At 37.9% G+C, this 21,814-nt stretch overlaps 1 protein-coding gene across 1 annotated transcript in view; it reads right to left on the reverse strand.

The window, feature by feature from the left end:
- Positions 1 to 21,814, reverse strand: part of grik3 (glutamate ionotropic receptor kainate type subunit 3) — an 85,702-nt gene that overhangs the window by 22,385 nt on the left and 41,503 nt on the right. Inside the window, 7 exon segments of the mRNA XM_020590141.1 lie at positions 421 to 528; positions 4,054 to 4,197; positions 5,682 to 5,852; positions 9,321 to 9,374; positions 11,093 to 11,274; positions 12,228 to 12,485; positions 12,706 to 12,879. Of these exon segments, the coding sequence (XP_020445797.1) occupies positions 421 to 528; positions 4,054 to 4,197; positions 5,682 to 5,852; positions 9,321 to 9,374; positions 11,093 to 11,274; positions 12,228 to 12,485; positions 12,706 to 12,879 (1,091 nt within the window).

Below are 21,814 nucleotides of genomic sequence, written 5' to 3' on the forward strand. Positions count from 1 at the left end.
CCTTTTTTTTTTTTTTTTTTTGTAAAACATGTTTATACAGCTCATTACCACCAAATAGCATTTTGGGCATCACCTCAAATTATCATTAAGAGAGGCTGCAATTAACACCCTAATGTGTACCCTAATCCAATTTACTTTATGATCCACTAACTTATGCTTATGTTGAAACAGCCAATTTGCTTCCTTGTTAGGAGGTAAATGATACTGTCAGATTTGCATTATCTGTTCCACATCAGGAGGAAAATCTGAAATGCATTTTTGAATTCAATAATCATTTATTTTTATGGCATAATCACCACAGAAGTTCCACTTTAATATACTATGCATGAGATGGCACACATTGCTATTGTGACCCCCCCCCAAAAAAAAAAAAAAAAAACCAAACACAAAAAAAAAAAAACCACACACACAAAAATGTACCTTTTCAAGTCCGTCCTCCTTTAGACTGATAATGTCTAGGTCGAAGTCTGTACGTAGACCAGTTGTCTTGTTGAACGATAGTCTTCCCGTCAAGCCATCCCAGTGGGACTGAAAGGTAATATTTCTATATATTTTATACCCATATTTTTTAAAATGTGAACAATACAAACTTTATTTTTGTAAAATGTAATCTTACACATTACAGCCTAAGCAAATACACCCTAATCAGTACAATAATTCTGCACTAAATCGTACTGTCTTTTTAAAACAGGTGTGGCCCAGTCAGATTGGATCAGAGAGTGTTCATGATATTACATTGCATTATATTGTGAAACTAATATGTTATCACACCCATTGTCCTGTTGGTATAATATGCTAGGACTTTGGTACACATTAGACTGTAACAACAAAATAAGGCAAAGTGAAATAATGTATACATATGAACAAAACACACAACACCTGTCTTTCACTGAGTGTAAATTCACACCCACATGTGTGCACACCATAAGACCAAAAGTGCAAAAACAAACCATACAGGCAGCATTTTCTTTTTTAATTACACTTTACATCTCAATGCCTCCAATGCATTTTCCCTCCAGACTACAGAGTTAATTAACAGCCACCTCCTTTTCCTTGATTCCACATGAAGAGGGGAATACTGCCTCCTGTTTTGGTCTCCTGAAACTCACCACTTCCACAGTCATGCACAAGAAAACGCACAACAGTCTTTGTTACATACCTGCTCTTCTCACACCTATGCTATCAGAAGTAGCAGCACTGATGGAACTAACTCTTCTTTGTCTAGTTTTGGTGTTAGTATTGCATGATCAACCCTATGAAGGGAATTATTTAAATTGCCATGCCAAGATGAAGTTTTAGTTATTAGTTATTTATCTCTTTTGATCTTTCTGCGAAAAACAGATTTTTAATTGGCCATTGATTCAGTCACAGGTTGTGGTGCAGACTATTCTATATCTTTAATAGGTGTAGGTACAATAGAGTAATCAATCATTTTGTGACAAACAGCAGCACTTTACTTTTATTTAAAATCCAAATTGTGACAGGCTTATAGGCTATAGCTCTCTCCTGTCTTCTCTGTAGCTTGCCAGAAATTGCTCTGAGAAGATCGAAGCTTCAAGGAGAAATTTGTGGCACTCTCCTTTTCCAAACCCCCTCATACCTCATTCAATCTGGCCTATCGCCACTGAGGCGGTTGGCATGTTCTAACAGCTCTAATTCAAAGAGGGATATAAATGCCTCAGCCACATTACATCCAAAGGGCCAATTTGACCTTCAGAACATGTCAGACGCTTGTCTTGAAGCAAGTGTAAATCAAGCCTGAGTAAATGTTTTCATAACTGAACACTGCAGTACTGTATGTTTGTACAAGGACAACCATGTAATAATAGTTAATTGGCTTTAGTAATGATCGCTACAAGTTGCTCATACAACTGCTAATGGTAGAGCTTGTTAGAATGGCTAACAATGCTCATTGTTTCAACTGACCCTAAGTACCACACACACACTACACATTGTTTGTTGTGCATTGTAATGGTTTAAGCTTGTCTAGTATTGTGATTGCACATTTGGCAGACAAAGCAGAAATTGTAGCTACAAGTCAGATATAAACAATAGTATTCATGGATCTTGTGCCAGCTGGGGATGTATAGCTGAGTAACATACAGTAGTTCAGAATGAACATGACAAAATAAATACTGGGTGTTTTAAGACTGGTTGAAAACATTCATGATAGAAGAGAAAATGTAATTTTCTCAGGTGAAACTTTCTTTTTTTATCATACAGGTAATAATAATTTTGGCAGCACAGCGGCACGGTGGTTAGCGCTGTCGCCTCACAGGTTTGAGCCCTGGCCGACCCGGTGCAGAGTTTGCATGTTCTCCCTGTGTGGGTTCTGTCCAGGTACTTTGATTGGTGACTCTAAATTGCCTGTAGCAGTGTGTGTGTGTGTGTGTGTGTGTGTGTGTGTGTGTGTTTGCCTGTCCGAGTGTCAATCCTGTGATAGACTGGTGACCTGTCAAGGGTGTACCCTGCCTCTTGCCCAGTGTCAGCTGGGATTGGCTCCAGCCCCTCCCATGACCCTATTAAGAATAAGTGGTATATGTAGATGATGGATAATAATATTAACACCCACAATAATAATGCAATAATACTGTTTTTGCACTGTTGAAATGTCATTACAGTACAGAAATGGGTATTCTACAAGGACTCTGCTGGTCTGATCCCTCATTTTTTGCTGAACCACAAACTGAAAATCAAATCATCAATTTGTCCCTAAAGACCCCTCCCCCACCACCTCCCTCAGTTCACCACTGGCCCTCTTTCTCACATACTAGCCCTTCAGAAATTATAAAGCAGCATAGAGCTAGGCTGTAAGCCAGGACATCAGCTACACTGTACTTAGCTGGCTGCTGAAATTAAACCGTGAGTTAAGGGTCAATCTGCATTCTCCTCAGGTCCACTGGATGGACCACATCTCTTTGTACCCCTTGGTTGAAGATAAGGGTCAGTGGACCTAGAGTATGTAAGAACTGTTTACCTACTACTCCCTTGCCCTGTCATTGAAGGCAGTATGCAGGCCAGGTAAGGGCAGTGTATCCTTCCATCCATCTATTCATCCATTTTTACATCCATTAGCTACAGTATACCCACATATCCTTGAGGGTCATGGGAAGGCTAGAGCCTGGAAAGGCAGGGTACACCATGGATATGTCTCCAGTCAACCACAAGGCTGACACATAGGGACAGACAGTCATCCACACCCACAGGTGTTGACAGTTAACTTAATCTGCCTGTACACAGGGGAAACTCATGCAGGCACGAAGAGAATATTCAAACTGTGCATAGAAAGGTCAGAAGGTTTGAGCTCAAAATAGTGGCAGAATATGACAAAGGGATTATGTTTTTGTGATATTTTAAGGCGGCCAGCCCAGGCACAATCGCAACTTGCTCTGGGGACTCAAGTGTTACTACTAAACATAACGGCAAGGGGATGAAATAGTTTTGGCACATGGTGGGGAGGAATGCTGCCATGCTGTGAATGGGTGGGTATATGCAGTGTCACTGGGCAGTTCCCACAGGTGCCAGTGCAACATACAGTAGAACTAGGAGGCTAATGCTGTAGTTTTGCAATAAAGAGATTATGAGGAAAAAACAAATGGAAATTCCTCCTATTTTAAACATTTTTAAACCACACCCAAGACAATTACAAATAAAAATGATTTTGTTATTTGAATAAATCAAGGTACAAATAATAGCATCTCTGCACACCTTTAATCAGGCTTGGTTGTGTATTCTGAGGCAGTCAGTGATGTTAGAAGAAATAAGAGCCGATTACACAAGTTGCGCTTTCAAAAGGTTACAGTACATGCTTTCTGGAAAATAGGTTATGAATACAGGGAGTTTATAAAACTGACAATAACATTGCTTTGATGTGTCTATCAAGGCTGATTTTGCTTGGTATTTGGGTATGATTTGGTTTTCTGGGTAAATATCTAAGTCTCAAATGACTGTGTCCTCTCTCCACTCCTTTTGTCATGCTCACCAATCAATCAGTATGGCCTAGTATAAATAACATTTAGATCAAACACCATCAGGCCAAAGGCATCCCATCACCTCTTTGATGAAACTCATGAAACGCCCTCCAAATCTCCAGGGTTTGTGGCGGTGGCACTGCAACGAGTTTACGGTCATCTGTGGAGCATGCTGGTATGAGACGGACACAATGTGGACTGCATCATAGGTCAGAGCTGCATCTGTCTGGAATAAGGGGTGAACGTTATTTTAGCTGATGCCTGTGGAAACACACAAAAAGTTGGGTCTTCATCTGTCTAACCCATACGCTGATATTTTCTCAATATCCCAACAATATAACTTTCAGCAATATAAATGTGTATTAATTACACCTGAAGTGTAATTGAGCTATGCTTTTGCATTCGGATAATGTAAGTGAGTGCCACTTTATTTGCTAGGTAAATATGATCAATTCATTAACATCTGAAAGCCCTACCTAAAGACCGCTTTATTTCAGCACATACATCTGGTTAATGAAAACACTAGCTACGCAATTTGTAAATTGAATAAAGTGAATTAAAGTGAATTTTCTTCCAAAATAGCCTGGAAGTTCAAAAAGGAATGGGACCCTTCCATAAAGATCTTTCCGTGTTAATGTCAAAATAGATTTTCATCACATTTTTAGTGGCACATTAATTGTATGAACATCTTGTACTACCTAAATGGGTTGTTCCAAGCTGATATCTTGCTTGTGTGGGCCATTGGACTAAGAAAAATGTACTATCATTTTCATGGAAATAGACATTTGTGCAGTATCCAATGTAAAACTACCCATCTGAAAAAGAATTGCTGTAAAGAGCTGTACCTGATCAGTAACAACTTTTAGGCAGCTAGGTGTATTCAAATGATAATTGGTGTGAAAGGGCAGAATGAATGTTATCCATGCCATTTCATCACCTCTGTCTGTACAGTTGAAAGCATAAATGATAACTCCATGGATCTGTGGTACTCATGCCAACATCTGACCCTTCTATCACCATGCCAGAACAGAAGCAGCAATTTTTACTTCATTCATTGGGATTCAGGCATCTTGTGTCACTGTAGCTGCAGCTTTTCACTTTGATAATAAAATTAAACATTTATTTCATATGTTCATGGCTTGAAAGATTATCTCTGAAACTCCTGCTTACATAGTTTACTGAGCTGCATGTAGAGTATATGTAAGCTCCACTGATTTTTGTCTTCTAAACTCTAATCACTACAGTGTTTTTCCTCAAGAACCATAAGTAAATAGGAGACACTGAGGTGTGCACAGTCCTTAGACAATAGTTGTTTATAAGAACAGGAACCACTCAGTGTGGTGCCAATAGTAACATGACTGCATTATGTACAATAAAATATGTATCTTTTGCATTCGACATTTAGATGAACTGTAGCTGTGCCTGTCAAATCTGTCGACATACTTCGTGTAGTATTTGCTTTATTTATATGCGAGTCGCAACTTCAAAGAGAGAACTGGTTGCGTAAATCTGAAGGTGTGCCTAATAAAGCAAATTGTTATAATAATTGCTGAGTTAAAAGAATTTATGGGTTGCTTTTAGGGTTAAAGCCATTTCTTGCCACGGGCAAAACTCATAAATGATAGGACCGATTGATAGATAGATGTGTCTTTATCTTGACATTTTGAAGACTGACTTTTAATGGGACAACACAGAAGTAATAAAACATACCGTCATGATGCCCTCCAGCAGTCCTGAGTCAGGTTTAGGTGGTATCTGTCTTTCCATCGACCATTTTTCCACAATGGATGCAACTTGGGGATTATCCACATTGAGGATACGGAAACCGGTCATGTTGACCCCACAAAAGCGATATGGCTCGAGGTCAATGGCCATCAGGTCCTTTTGAGAGACAGTAGTAAAAAAGGATGGCGTCTCATTCAATTTTCAAACACTGACCATCTTTAAGTATTTCTGCTGGATGCTTTTTCCACACATAAGAATTATGCAGCAGCTGATTAAAATGATACTATAATATTAAATGGAGTGAAAGGAAGGAAAAGTACAGTTTCATTGTCAAATCAGGAGATTTAAGTACAGTATGGTGTCTGAAGCAGTGTCTGTGTAATGGATGAGATTTAAAAAAAAAAACTGGTGGCAGAGTCACTTTTCCACTGGCAGATTATTTTAGAATTGACTAATGGTTGTTGTTTTTGTACTGTACCTACATAATAAATTACAAGCTTGTGATATAATTTGTCTTTCCTAATGTGAAATGAATCTGTATGTATGATTTTCTAGGATTCTATTTATTGTTTGTAACTTAGAAAGATTAAAGAACAAGGGGGAAAAACTGTTTGTATTAATAATTTAACACTTGCATTCCCTTGGCAACTTCCAAGCAAAGAGCAATTCAATTTGAACCACTGTAATTTCTAGGGCAGCCATTGTAGTTGAAGTGTGAAGGCATGTGTTGACATATGTCATGTCTGAATAGGCCAGCAGGCTTGGAAAAGACATTTGGATGAACATAGATATTTCATTAGCACCCTGCGGGGTTAGTGCTGGGGGAACGAGACCGTGTAAGACACTTACTAAAGAACGGTCACCGCCAGTCACTGAAATATTTCTCCTCTTTTCTTTTCCACTAGAATGCAGTGCAGTACTCTGTTATGAACAATGATCAAAGTAAATCCCTATTGTTTTATATGACATTCAGAAACACTCAGATCAGGTTACAAGTTTCTGAGATTTGAAGCTAAGAATACAAACTTACTGGGACAGAATTGTTTGAATTGCTTTGCAACATCCTCATTTCTGTTGGGGCATTTTGCGATGTCAGAAAAGCAGCTTATTCCAATTATAAGTTCATTTCTTTCAGTGCTGCCTTTACAGACATCTATAACACAGAATCAGCATAATCCTGCATCAACAGTACACTGAAATCTTTACCAAGAGAACACGCTGTATATCTCTGAGTGCGTACTTGGGTGCTATGAAGGTGGCAACATCACAGAGTTCTCAGCTTTAGGTTCTCAGATATAGCTATGGCAAGGCAGGAGCTACAGTATGACAGACTCATTTTAAAGGACAAGGAAGTTATTACCCTGTACCACTTTGCTGTTGCTGTTTCACGCTCTAATAAGTCGGCATTTCCCTCACCTCGGAAGATAAAACACAGACGTCAGTGGATTCCATCAAAGGAAATTGTATTGCCATGTATACCATGCAAGCATTCATCATTTTGTATCAAATCAAGCCCTCAGGTATAATCTTCTTAATATTGTGTCTATCAATATGACAGCATATTGCAGCTTTTGATAGATGCCATACTCTGATTCTATAGAGATATCTTTTCTTCATGAGAAAAATATTGGTGTTGCAGATAATCATGTCAAATAAAAGTTTTAAAGTTAATCCACAAATAAACGTTTTTCTGTTGCATTGATTTTGAAACTGTTAACACTTAAACATATAAACCAGTGTGCTAGCAATACAAAAGGAGTTTTGGATTCCCCTGTTAAACAAATAGACAAGCTACACAAACATGACGCATGGCAGAACAATGTCATTGCCACGCTGTCGAGCATGAAAGATGACACACATCATGCCCGGACCTTTGTGTCACATTGCATTATCATAACAGACTGGCCAAGTCCAAAGAGACAGCAAGTGTGTGTGCACAAGAGAGACAGAAACAAAGACAATAACAGAGAGTGAAAGGAACAGCACAGAACATGCTGGTTTTCATTCTCGTTCAGTCTGTTTGTCACCAAATAGCTGGCATTGCAGTGAAGAGCAGCAGTGGCTCCCTGCTGGTTCTGCTTGTATTAGTCAGATGGGATCATTTTAACAGTGTGACTGCAAGATATTTAAAGATGGGAATGAAATGGTTATACCCAGGTTATGTTTAACATATGTATTCAGTCATCAAATTTGCACTTTGCTTGGATAAGGATAGGATTGAGGGATGCTTTCTATTAAGGTCAGAGTGGAAAAATGATATGTGGATGGTAACATAGGCTGGGGTTGGAATAGGGTCCCAGGTAATGGTGTCTACAAAATCACTGTATGTGTATTTTAGGTTAGGGCAGGCAAGTGGTGTCGCTTATTATTGGGCCCTGGAGGTTTATGGCATTATGGCCTGATGCTTCCCTCTTTGGGGTCAAATAATGGCTAGACATCACTTAATTTCAGTGCTAACCCATTCTGAAACACATTTGTGTATTATCAAATGTCTGACGTGCTTTATGTTTAAAGAATAAGGCTCACAATACTCTATATTTTCAGCTGCCAACGCATCTCACAAATGATCCAAAACCAACATGGACGGTCAACTCCAAGGTATACAGTACATTTTCAGTAGGAACAAATGGGTCACATGCATTTTAAAAAAAAGGTTGAATAATTTCCTAAGCAAGTAAATTATACATTTTTGGAGGACTATTTTCAGCAGCGGATTAATCCTCATTTGTTGTTCTAGTGAGCATTTCCAGCAGCAGGATAGAGTGTTTGGAATCAACTCAAAATATACTACAGTGCCCATTTTTTGGTATAACGAAGGAACACAATGCCCATTGTAAAGTCATGGTACACTGATGTGTTTTTAATTGTTTTCACTATTTTTTGGGCAATTTAAGATTGACTACACAAACAATGGTTGTTAGTGCGATCAATTTTTGCTGGTTTTGTCTTTTTCATTTGATTCGCTGAGTATAAGAAAAATATGGAATGTCATCAGACTTGATAAAAAATGGTTAAAGGCCAAATACTATAATGATTTTGACCACATACAAGCAAACTTACATGTATATACACAGGCTAAATACACATTACTTTATATTTTTGAATTACAGATCATTATTGAAATTATGAGAATACAGGCCTGTTTTGATGTAAACAACTCTTTAGTGGAGTTTGAAATCAATAACTTTGATTTAGCTGTTCATATATTTTGTTTATTAAAAGTCCTGTCGAACTGAGGAGTAATATCAGGTTAAAATCATGTGTTTCATTATATCTGGTTGAGTGCTAAATTATTTTTACATTTTGATGAATTTCACTTGAAAAGCCTTTATATAACCTGTAAAAGCTCACAAGTAGAATTTTAAACCTGGAGGTCACATTCATTTTTGAATCTCAAGCAGTATTTTTTCCAAGCTGCCACCTCAAAGAGAGTTCTGTTGACTTTACTATAAAGTAGAGTGTTTACTACAGACTCCATTATGCTTCCAGCTTGACAAATAAAATTGATATTATGGACTGGATCCAAAGCCCACTGGCAATTAGCCACTATTCATCAAAAACTCGAGCAGTGGGGGGATCAGAACAAATGAGACTCTATTTGCATTAACAAGCATGGTACATTACCAGAGTGGTGAAGATATAGTGGTAATACTCTGTCATCATCCCCATGGTCTGGGCCTGGAAGGATACAGGGACGGTAGAATGTATGGAGAGAGGATAGAGAAAATGTTCATTTTTTTTAAAATCAAGATCAGTCAGAAAAAAGTGTTAGTTGCACAAAAGACCATCAAAAAAAAGCCAGGTTTTAATGAGCATATTGAATAACGCATCCTTCATTTTGTAGGAAGGTCTCCACTGTTGCTCGCTGGGATTTCTACACTATATATGGTTCACAGATTTACAGAATGGTGACATTACATTACAAGTGACGTTTTCACAGCCTCCAATCAAAAGAGCTTGGTAATCTTTGCTTCATATCCAAATGCCATCACTGCTATTTGTCTCACTCAATCTACATTCAAAGGCACCACTTTCCCATGGCGGCTGTGCTTTCCTTTTAATTGTACCATCTGTCCTGAAAAAAAGCCAAGGTTATGTAAATAAGATGCTGTGCTTATGTGGAGGAAAATTCCCATCTCCATCTATATACATCAAGCCAAATACATGACATTGAAACTTTGTGTCACGTTTATTATTGTGAGCAGGACTTTTCATTAATTATTATTTTCACTGCTGTGGGATGAATGATGCAACATAATTCTCGCAGCATTTGAGTGCAGTTTGTCAGAGCAAAAATAGGATTTAGCATATGCTGAGAATCATGACATCACAAAGCAAATATTCCAAGGGCATGATATAGTCCTTCTGATGTGATGTTTAAACCTTTGTAAACACATCCCAGTCAGATCCTCCTTCATACACATGCACCTGCAGTACTGATTGCCACTTACTGTCTAAGATAGGAGCAACCTTTTTTGTAAAGCTGTAGACAGAGCAGTCAGTAGCAGATGATACATTTTGTCACTGTTGGCTGCAAATCAAAATGTAGATGATATCCATTCCAAAGTTTGATTGTAGTGTTTTAGCTGGTGATCATATACCATTTTATTGAGTGATCATACTGTACATTGCATTCTTCAATATTAATAAGCTCAGGATTTACTAGATTGTTTGAATGTACCATCATCTACATTAGTTTTTATGCACACATTTTTTTGGCTCCAGCTTCACAGAGGGCAATGTTTGCTGGTCTCTTTTGGATAGTTATTCAAAGGAGAAAAGCAATATGATCATCATAGGTATTTTTCATTATTTTCCTACAGTCTACAGACCAAGTGATTAGTTGAACATCTGGCAGATTGAGTCATAAAATAAAAAAGATAATTTGTTAGCTGCAACCCCAGCCTTTATCAGCTGAATATGATAGACAACTAGCATTGTGCAGTTGCCTCAAATTTTGTATTTTTGTAAATTCATTCTGCACAAAGCTTTTCTGAAAGCTATCACAGAAAAGCACAATGTGTGTCACAACAGCACAGCCTTCCAAATACTAGTTGTTATTATTGTACTGTGCTGTACTAATGGTCTCATATTTAAGGTGTTCAGAACAGACAGGTGGCACACATGGAAGCCCTCATAGTCCCTGACATCAAAATTTCACTCCTCTTTAATTATTACCGATGCACCTTCTGCTGCTACTCTACCTCTACCTAGTCACTGTCAGGTTTTTGGCAAGTCAAAGCCTCCATATTTTCATTCACAATTCACAAATGACACCAACTGATAAGAATCAACTGGTGTCAGTGATTGCTGTGTGGAAGAGGACCTCATACTTTCATTTGTCTGGCCACACTAAATTCTGACAATAGGAGGGTTGGTGCCTCTTGGTAACAAACCTGTTTGAGAATCTGTGCAGCCATATGGTGACTGCAGTCAAAGATGATACGGAACTCCCGGCTTCTCTTCATTTCTTTGAGAAGGGGTCTCGTGTCCTGTGTGTCAAGAGGAAGTTGACGGATTTTTAGCCTGATGTTGTACCTGGATGGGGCCATTATCAGCTCCTGTAGTCTTATAAGACCTGAAGAGGAGAAACAGCACAAATGAAGGCATACTCATTTGTATCACACAGAAATTGTAGTGAAAAAGAGGTAGATAGTTTTTCTTTCCTGACTTCATTGTTTTTAGTTAGTACTTTGCACATATGCATTGTTATTGTGAGATTACCTTAACATTAAGCCAGGGCTTCTCAAAGTCCGGACTCCGGTCCGGACGGCAAGTCAATCCGGACCCAACCCACACCTCATATTAGGAATGTAGTAAAACAGTGTAATGAAGCGCATGTTTCCTACTTTGAAAAAAAGGTTTATACTTATCAATAAATTATTCATTTTGTAGAATATGGTCTATCTGGGGATCGTTACAGTGATCCCGGAGAATAAGGCTAAACGTAATTGTTTCCCGGTTTGACGTTGTCACGGCAATGTTGACAGCCGGCGAGCTGTAATTGTTTCCCGGTTTGACGTCACGGCAATGTTGACAGCCGGCGAGCGTATGATGTTTAACATCAACAAGTGACGGAGCTCAAGGGTCAGCTAACAGGTGACCCAGCTAGTTGATGGCTAAGAGGTGTTCACATTCTGTCCTTTTTGTTCTCCCGTGTGATGTACATAATGGGGTCAGAATATTAGGAACACCTCTAAATAAAATCTAGTCCAGTACAACACTACATTCAACTATGACCTCAATAATAAACATACAATTGTATTTATACATTTGACAATTTCACTAAAATCATTTTGAACTTCATAAACAGATGTTAAGGTGGAAGTGTTGCATTAAATTGCAAACAATTGTACAGGTGTACCTAATAAAGTGGGTGGTAAGTGTGTGTTGCTTGTAAATTATAAGAAAGTTTAAGTCATTTGCCTATCACTACTTGTTCCAGACCTCTGACCTTGAATAGAAATCAGATAAGGACCTTTGAGAACCCCTGCAATAAGAAATAGTATATTAATAGCATACGCTCTTCACCTGTGCTGTCATCGTATACGACAGTGGCTGTTTTCCATTTGAGAAACTGCACCAGGTCCAGGATGGCGTAGCTTAATGATGAGTAATCCGGGTATAAATTGGCATAAAAGGTGTCCCTGTTGTCCATGGGATGATGTTTCCACCGCACCTGGACGTGTGGCACTTCCAGTGCATTGCAGATTGACTGCACGGCATTTGACGATGAGCTATGCGAGGGCCCAAATATCGCAACCACACCTAAAGACAGCTGGTCACAGGCTAGAGAAGAAGAGGAGAAGAACGTGTTACCCTTTTCTATGTATGTTCAGTAACAATTTCCAACAGCCTAAACATTTTCATTTGTGATCTTAACACAATCATGGTAAACAAGCTAATGCAGACATTTTGTTGTTGCTGTGTTTATTTTTTGACCAACCAGATTCTTGTTTTCCTCCAGTCTGATCACAATCCTTGAATAAGCACAGAACAAGTCACTTACCTTTTCTTGATGCTTCGAAGCTGTCGTAGATATTAATCCTTTGTATGTCATATGTTAATGTTGTGTTTGGCAACAAAGTCCTGTTTCTGTTAATGTTATTGACTGCAAATTTAAAGGCAAGCTCCTCTGCGCTAACAAGTGGAACAGGTCCATCTGTTTGTTCAAAAATCCCACCTGAAAAACAAAAGAGATGGACACATAAGGTTCATGTCATTTTCAAGCATAATTACAAGTAAAAGAGAGAAACAACTCTGTACCAGGTAAGACATATAGAGAATAAATATTGAGAGAATTTGCACTTAGGAGTGTAGCAGTGAGGGGAGCAGTGTACATTACATGAGGTATTAGATTTGCTCTACAAAATGGAGCAAACCTCTCTGTTCTCAGGGAATGCTGGAAAAAACAGCTTTGAAGTCTAAAGCTATAATGGATAATGGATTAAGGAGAGATAGTGTGTGTGTCTGTTTGTCTGACTGTTCCATCACTCCAGCATAATATCTCAGGCTCCTGTCCATCCATTAAAACTTCCTTTTTTTCACCAGAATGCCATATTGATGGAGCAGATAACTGGACTTGGGTGCTCTTTTTTTTTTTTCTTCATCAAATTCAAAGAAAAGTCTTGCTTTCTATTTTGTAGATGGAATACTGTTTGAACTTACAAAACATGGTTATGTGCACATCAAAGTAGGGAATCACTTGAGATGGAAATGTGTACCAGTCCTGCATGACATCCTACACTGTAGGAAAAACTTTTTTTATAGTCTGACAGATAAATGATAATCATGATATACTGGCCCATAGACTGTACATGTATATAAAGAAGGATATGTGACTGCTCCTGCAATCCCAAAAGGTGATTTCTGTCATTTTAAGTAGATAACACACTGATTTTCTGTACAAGTGGTCATTTTTCTGATAACGTATTTGATTTTACAAAAAGGGGCATATGTCGAATTGGACAGCTTTGATTGGTGGCCTGATACCAAGGCTCCACCTCTAGCTGCTACTGTGCAAAATCTGGTTGCAAAATGCATCACAAAAGCAAGATGGCAGCCCATCAACTTTATATACGCCACCTACTGGGCAAATGCAACAGCTTAAGCAGTCAAAGAAGAATTTGAAATTCAGATCACTTAGTTGGGGCAGTCGATGATTTCATTTATATAAACCAGTGCATTTGTCAGTACTGCTAAATCAGGGGAAATATCTTCTGAAGCTTTAAAGGGAGCTTTCTAAAGTCTGAGAAAATAACCCTGATGACCTCACTGTGATGTTATCTATGCTTGGTCATGGAGAGTAAAATGAGTAACACAAAGCCTGTGTTGCAAGCTGTTGTGGCGTTTGTAAGACATGGACACTTCACAGACAGGATAGGAGGCAAGGTCAAATGAAATGATGCTATCCATCGCATTAAATATAGGATCCAATGCTTTTGGAGCCTATTCCATACTAAGGAGTAAAGGTCTCAAGATATCGCAGCCTCTGTTGCCTCAATTTTGATGTTTCTTTTTAATCTCTCTCTTGTGAGATAAACTTGATGGAGTGTCTTATTAAATGTGATAGAAATCTTATACTATGAATTCTGCCCAAAAATGAAACCCAGTCTAATGTGATTCTGTATGTAATGAACACTAGGTCACAAAATTCAGTGTCATGCCAAACCAACAGTATCCCTGCATGAAATTATACATCTTCATAGACTTTCTTTAAAATGTGACCTATGTCAGTGGTTACACTGCAAAGTACTGTGTTCAAACTGCAAAACACCACAAAAACCCAGTTATTTTTGTCCCTTTTAAAACATACGATATTCCCAAGTATTTTCTTTGGCAATATTTCACTGTCGTGCCCTTGGCATCTAGTATTAAAATAGTCTAAATTCAACAATTTGCGTGTAATTGGTAAAGTAAGAAAGATTACAAGCACTGTCAAATGTTAAACAACAAAGTCATTCTTTGGCTTAGCTACAGCCTTTAGGAAGACAGTTCAGACAGCTTCTTAAAAAGATGCCTGTAGGAATATAAGCTTATAGAGAGACTGACTCCTCCACCTACACTCTCATCATATTATCTATTTCAATAACAAAGCAAATGTCGCTGCCATCTTCTGTCAAATTAAAAAAAAATGTTCACTGGCATCAAAAGTTAAAAATGTCAAAAAGTTTAACTTTTATGGCCATGAGCTATTTAGACAACCTTTTAAACCTGCTTTTTCTTCAATGAGATAACGTATTCTAAATGCTAAATCACTAAAGTGGGTGTCTTTAAAGTGGATGTCTAGTATGGAAACTAAAAGACGTGACCAATTATTTATCCCCTATGCCACTATTATACATTAAAACAGTGCACTTTTTTGCTTTAACTACAGTAAATGTAGTAAATGTATTGGTCGAGTTCCAGCCATTTCTGTCCTGACACAAAACAAGCTTTCATACATCGCCAGCTGTCAGGAACCAACTATTTTCAACATCTATTAATATATTCATTACTTTAGCTTGTTTCACCCCAGTAAGAGTCTAAAACCTAAAGATATCTGACTTACAAAGACACAACAAAGAGAGAGGCACCAGAAAAACAGGAACCATGACATTATCGGACATTTTTGCTTGATAATAGATGATTTGATGATTAGAATTGCTTTGGTGACTTATCTGTTGTTTGACCAACTGATTGGCTAATAGGTAAAGCAGTTGTTTTATTTTGTTGTAGGATATGATTTTGTAGTACATTTCATTGGAATACTGATATTTGTTGCCTTAAGTGGAATGTTTGAAATACTTCATTTTTAAACTAATGTTTGACATATCCAAACACTCGATTCATATGCATACTGTTTCTATTATCATACAGCAAAAAGCTGGGGGGAAAAGCCTTAAATTTAATTTGTTTCAATGGGATTTAAGGAGCGCAAAGTGATTATTTTATTTTAATATTTTGGAGTATTATTTGTGTTTTGAGTTTTTCACCCTGATGGCCTAGCACACAAACATTACCTAGTCTGGTAGTATTTCACTAATCTGGTTGCAGACAGCTGAACTTGGAAATAGCACCTGTGACCCACTGATGCCCCTGAACAGAGCCATGGTGGCTGAATCACAGAATCACATACCTCTGCTGTGGGCAGGGTGGCAAGCCTGTAAGCCAAGCTCATCTTACTATTTATGACTCAAAGCCTCCCTGGATGGCGAGGGGATGTGATGCATAAACCGCCCATTGGAATGTGTCACATTAAAATAAATGAATCCTTCCATTTCATGGGGAAATCTCATTAGAGTACATTAAGTAATTGCTGGAGTATATAGTAATGTGACTGTTAAGAGGATAAAATGTGCATTGCTCCGAAGCACTTTAACAAATTTAATAAACGGGGAAACCTGCTTCTCGGGAGGAAAAAAAATCCTGCAGATAATTTGCTTTGCCCTTTGCAGAATTCTGCCATAAGCACAATAGCAAGACTTAATCAACAAGAGCTCCTGCAACTCCATCCAATAAGAGATAAACAGTTTGACAGAACTGTACAAAATTTACTCTAATGATGAAGAGATTGGAATATTATGGAACAAGTTACCATTTAAACAACCACACTGGATGTTCATTATTGGGGTGGGCATGTACAAATTGAGATGCATGAATTCAAATCTTGTTGTGAATCTCAGTCAAAAGGTTTTAAATTAGCCTGTCTCCAATAGACAACAACACAAAGGCCTTTAATTAGTCTCTTAGGTTCTACCACAATATTAAAATCAGCCACTAATTGCAGCTGTTTCCATAATTTGTCCTTTGAGGACTTTGTCGATCAGTTGCATTCAAAAGCCTGTGTGTGAAGACAAGACGATTCTAATTCATCTTTTAAAGTGCAAGAACTACTTTAAACTAGACAACCCAGTCTTAGAGGCATGCTACCAACTAGCGCTGTTACTGTTAACTGCCAGTAGTCAATCACTGTCACTGTATGCAAATAATTTCCTGATTTTTCACTTAAGTTCTAAATCTGCGCTGCTGATTTTATCCCTGCAGTAGTGTTAGCCAGAGACACACTTATGCTGCTGATAAAGCTTTTCCCAGCGGTGTTCTAACTCTGCCAACATCTATTACAACATATGTGTTAAGTTTCGATATTTGCAGATCTAGATACACAAAGCAAAGTCATCACAACAGTGCCAAAGCCAGGATCTGCAAAAGCAGGTAACTAAAAGGTAATAGCATAAGGAATACTACATGTGCAACATACTGTATATCACAGTATTAGGTATTTGTACTGGAATAAATACCACATGTAGGATGGTTTAAACACAGTTCAACTACCAAATGTGACCAAGATGCTGATTACAGTGCATAACATGTTTTTAATTAATATAATGAATTAGACATTAGTAAGACATTTGGCCTGCATGCAAATGGAAGCTTTTGGTACCCTGTGTTGTGAATAAAAATCAAGCTGAATTTTGTGGCTGCGGAGGAGTCTGCAGAGCCTAAAGGAACTAACAGATACATGCTGTGCCAAGTCAGATTCAGAGGTTTCATATTTAAGCTGTACATACCCTTGCAAAAATTTGCTGCAGCATAAAAGCCCTAACATTGTCTGTACATGGGTAAATGTGCTAGCACAAACCCACCCTTTGCTGTTATGTAGTGGCAGACTGTGTGAGCTCAGATGCTTAGGTTGGAATCATTTGAGTACCACTAAAAATACTTATTTTTAACACCTTCTCCTTTTAAAGACTTCAGAGTTCAAAGACTGTGGTGTAAGTGACAGAATGACAGTCTGCTAAAACAAAGCAGTATTAGAAAGAATAATGCCATGGGTATGTTTTTGCCATTTCTGTCCTTTGATTTGGTGGCTTTTACTACATTATGTTAGTCATACATTGTCCAGTTTTGAAATAATATTGATTATTCAAACTTAATATTACTATGTTTTGCTTGTTTTTGTGAGGGTTTTTTTTCTGTCAGATTGCATTTTTCATTACACTACAATACATTATATATGTCATTACAGCTGTTGTGTGATAAGATGGAATCATTCAAGGACCTAGCTAGTACAGTATGTTGTTTTTCCAAGTAAGATTGTCGTTTATTGTTTGAACTTGCATCCGAGATTTATTTTGAAGGTAATGTAAACATGGGTGTTTATGGGAACGTGATTACCTCTGTTCTTAGAGCAACTAATCACACAAAAACACAACCCAAAAATGGTCAGCTCAGCATCCATTCAAGTAATCATTAAGTTTTAACATTTACCAAAAAAAAAAAAAAAAAAAATCCCTGTCAGTTTCCTTAACCAGCTGATTTGGACATCTTTTAATTCCTTCTTACCAACAACACCTGTTCAAAGTGAATGTAATACTCACAGTTTAAAAGCAAAGCAAGGTCACTTTTGGTATCTGCACCTTTTACTGCTGTGGTAAAAACTATAACACCATTGCCCTCATACAACATGATATTTGTGCACTGGAATGATCAATTACTATTTTTGTTATGTTCCATTCAGCAAGAATCTGACCTTAACGTGCAGTTATAACCAGCTTCACAACAACACTGAATACAATTCCATTACCCTGGTTACTCCATTTTGGGTGGGAGGTTGTTGGGGGATGGGGGGTGGTCTAAACCTGATTGATTTCACTGATTTCTTTGGGTATTTTAGTTTAAATCAACAAGACACTAAGTTTAGATATTTTACCTTAAGGTTGGGTTTAAATAAACAAATGAGTCTGCTGTATATAAATATTATCAAATCTATATTGAGTACATGTATGTTTTTATTGCCTTCCATTGTATTATACATTGAGCTTGTTAAAACAAACTCCTCGCTGCCAGCCAAAAGAATGCAGAAACCCAAACAATGAAACTAGCTCATTATGCTCTTGGATACATGTGCTCGCCCACTGCATTTCTGAGTGTTGCTCTTTTGTACTTTCTTTTCACTGGTGGGATTCCCAATCTCTCTGTGAATAGCTTCCCGTCTCCCTGGACTTGCAACAGCACTCAGTTTCACAATGATGGCAGCAAACAATGACCAGCACAAAGCACACACACACAAACCACCATGAACATTTGAAAATGCAGCCAATTTTGGGAAGAATGTGTTCCTTCGTAATTATGGTTGACAAAACAACACTTGGGACTAACTGTTATACAATACTGAGACCAGTGGTTATGTTAGGCAATACTGCATTTGTTATGACATAGAGGGGGGGGAAAAGAAAAAGAATATGTTGCACTTAATCAATAATAAGTATCATCAGAGGAACTTAAGTGCACTGGGTAATTAATGGTGTTTAGCAGCATGTTGGCTCATTTCTTAGCAAAGTCACCTCACAGCAAGAATGTTCTAGGTTTGATCTCAGCTGTGGTACTTGTCCATATTCATTCTGGTTTCCCCCCATTGCCCTTGTTTCCTCCTCTTTTACAGACCCATGGTCAGGTCTGGTAAATCTAGGATTCTGAAGGGTGTCACTGTGAACGTGGTTTTCTATAGGTTACCCTGCAGTGGATCCGTGACCTGTTCAAGGTGTTTCCGTGTGAGTTTGCCAGAGATTCACTCCCCTATTCTAATTATAATTTCACAGTTGTAACTGCTTATAAGAGCATGTTGAAGCTTCTTGTTCATAACCATAACAATGATTTCAGTGTTTAAACAATGAACAAGTGACATTAAAACTTAGTGTCACCTAAACAATAATAACATCCTTTAGTGGCCCACTAACAGTATTTGATTTTCTCTTATAAGGATTTGAGTAATCCTTTAGTGGCCCACTAACAGCATTTGATTTTCTCTTATAAGGATTTGAGTATAAACTCATTTAACCATTTTTGCTTGCTAAAAAGTTGATAGTGGCATAAACATACATATATTATTTGCAACCTTTATTTCTTATTCTACCTCAAAACTGGGTATTATGGCTCAACAGTTTTTAGCATGTAAAGTTGGTTGAAAAACATGTAGAGATGTATCAAGAGGGCTGTACAACAGATTATGAAGTCATTTGTGTTTAGACCAGTGCAGTGTAACAGATAATCAGTTGTCTATTTGAAGCAATAAACATCTACAGCACATATCATATTGGACAATATAACTACCTGCATTATATATTTATTCACTGTGCAGCAAGCTCACACCCTCACACATGTTCTCTTCTTGCAGCACACAGTACTGTAGCTACAGCTTGCCTCAGTGACTTGTCTATCACACACACTGCTAAGCCGACATGAATTAGAGCTTCCATTTGTCATTTAGACTTTAATTCAGTCTTCATTGTTGTCTTAATGATGTATTCAACTTACTATTGTAACCACAAATAACTTGGCAAATAATAATTTCCTTAAATGCTCAGCCTCATAGCAGCCCATTATGTAGAATGTTCATATTTCTTCCTTTGTCAGACTGTGCATGTAGTCCATGTATAACATGGTTATATTCTACACCAACCGAAGGCATTTATGCATCTGTGTTTTATTAAAGTACAAGATCTAAACCAATCCAATTGTTAATTCATTGCAGCAGGAGCACCTAGTGATGAACAAAGATGGATGCTCAAGCCCACTTAATATCAAGTATTTGACCGTCAAAAGTGTCCTTGAGCCATGCTGAACTTTCTGAAGCTTTACCATATTAGAAGCATCACAGAATACTAATGACAGAAGTGCACATCAAGAGAGCAGTACAAGCAACATAAGAAAACAGTAAAATATAAAATTTTGCAAAGTCACAGGTAAGAAAGCATTAAAAAAATGTCAGACTGGGAGCTACAGCTGGCAAACAAACTGCAAAAACCATAAATTTACAGAAATTTCCATTAATGGATTTGCAGAGTTTTTTTTCCAGATTTTTCCTACATTTTACACTCAAACACCTTCAATAAAGTGAATAAAGATCTTCAATTAAGTGAAAGCACCAGACGTCCCATAGAAAATGCCATTTTTAAGTTATTACAATCAAACACGTTTATTAAAGTGACAGCAGTAAAAGTTCAGAAAATAAATAAATAAAAAATTGCATACATATATACAGTATTTTAATTTGAATTTCTCCTCCATAGATGGGTAAACCACGGTATATGTACCGATGAAAAGAGATGTGTAACACTCTAAACGAGCGGGTAGTTGAGAAACCTCTATATTTTAACTGGCATTTGCCACTAGCCACTTTGTTTAGAGTGCTACACATCTCTTTTCATCGGTACATATACCGTGGTTTACCTATCTATGGAGGAGAAATTATATGTATGTCCCACCGAGTAGTGGAAATATCACTCCCTTTCAAGTAGCTCCAAGGTCAGTAAATCCAATTGGTGGTTGCTGTGTTTTCCCCCACGTGACCACATACAGTCCCAAAGTAGTGAAATTAATTCCAACAGATAGCATAGCACTAACAATAACATCATGGGCCATTAATCCGCTTGTTAACTAGCAACACATCACATGCAGCAGACACACTGGCCTCAAACAGTCAAAACAAACATGTACTGTGCTCCTGCGGAATCCAGCATTGATGAGCTGATCAGTCACCACAGCAGGGGGCTTCACAGTCCGGCTGCTTGTAGGGTAGACGCGGTCAGGTAAAACAATGAGTCCCTGTACAGGAACATACCTGGACATGCAGTAACCTCACGCCTATTTTTCTCCACATCCTCTGGTCACAGTGCAGCAGGAGGTAAAATATATCTACAAAACCGGGCACAGTCTAAAAAATACACTTTTACAATGGCACCAGAGTATGTCTTTTTTAAGGTTTTTTTAATAAGCTTTATAGAAAATATGCATAACAAATAAGGCAATATTACATTTTCCCAATATGGTGAGGCCACCAGTGGATGTGAGGCAAGCTGACATGATCATGAAACAGCCTGGATTTAATGCCCATTCAAGGAGATCCACTATCACGTAATACTTTGTTAAAAAAAAAAAGCCTGGAGTGAGAATTTGTGAGATGTGTATAAACCGAGTTGCTTCTGCATGGAAATACTAGAACATATGTACACCTCATTTTTTTGAGTTTCAGGTCATGTCTAAGATGATAATTCACTGTTTTAACATTGTAGATAAGTCAGAAAACAAGGGAAACATCGCATGTGTCAGGGCCGCCCGGCGGCCGCCTCCTCTCTTCC

Source organism: Monopterus albus, unplaced genomic scaffold (assembly GCF_001952655.1).
Source record: "Monopterus albus unplaced genomic scaffold, M_albus_1.0 scaffold11.1, whole genome shotgun sequence".
NCBI classification, from domain to species: domain Eukaryota; kingdom Metazoa; phylum Chordata; class Actinopteri; order Synbranchiformes; family Synbranchidae; genus Monopterus; species Monopterus albus.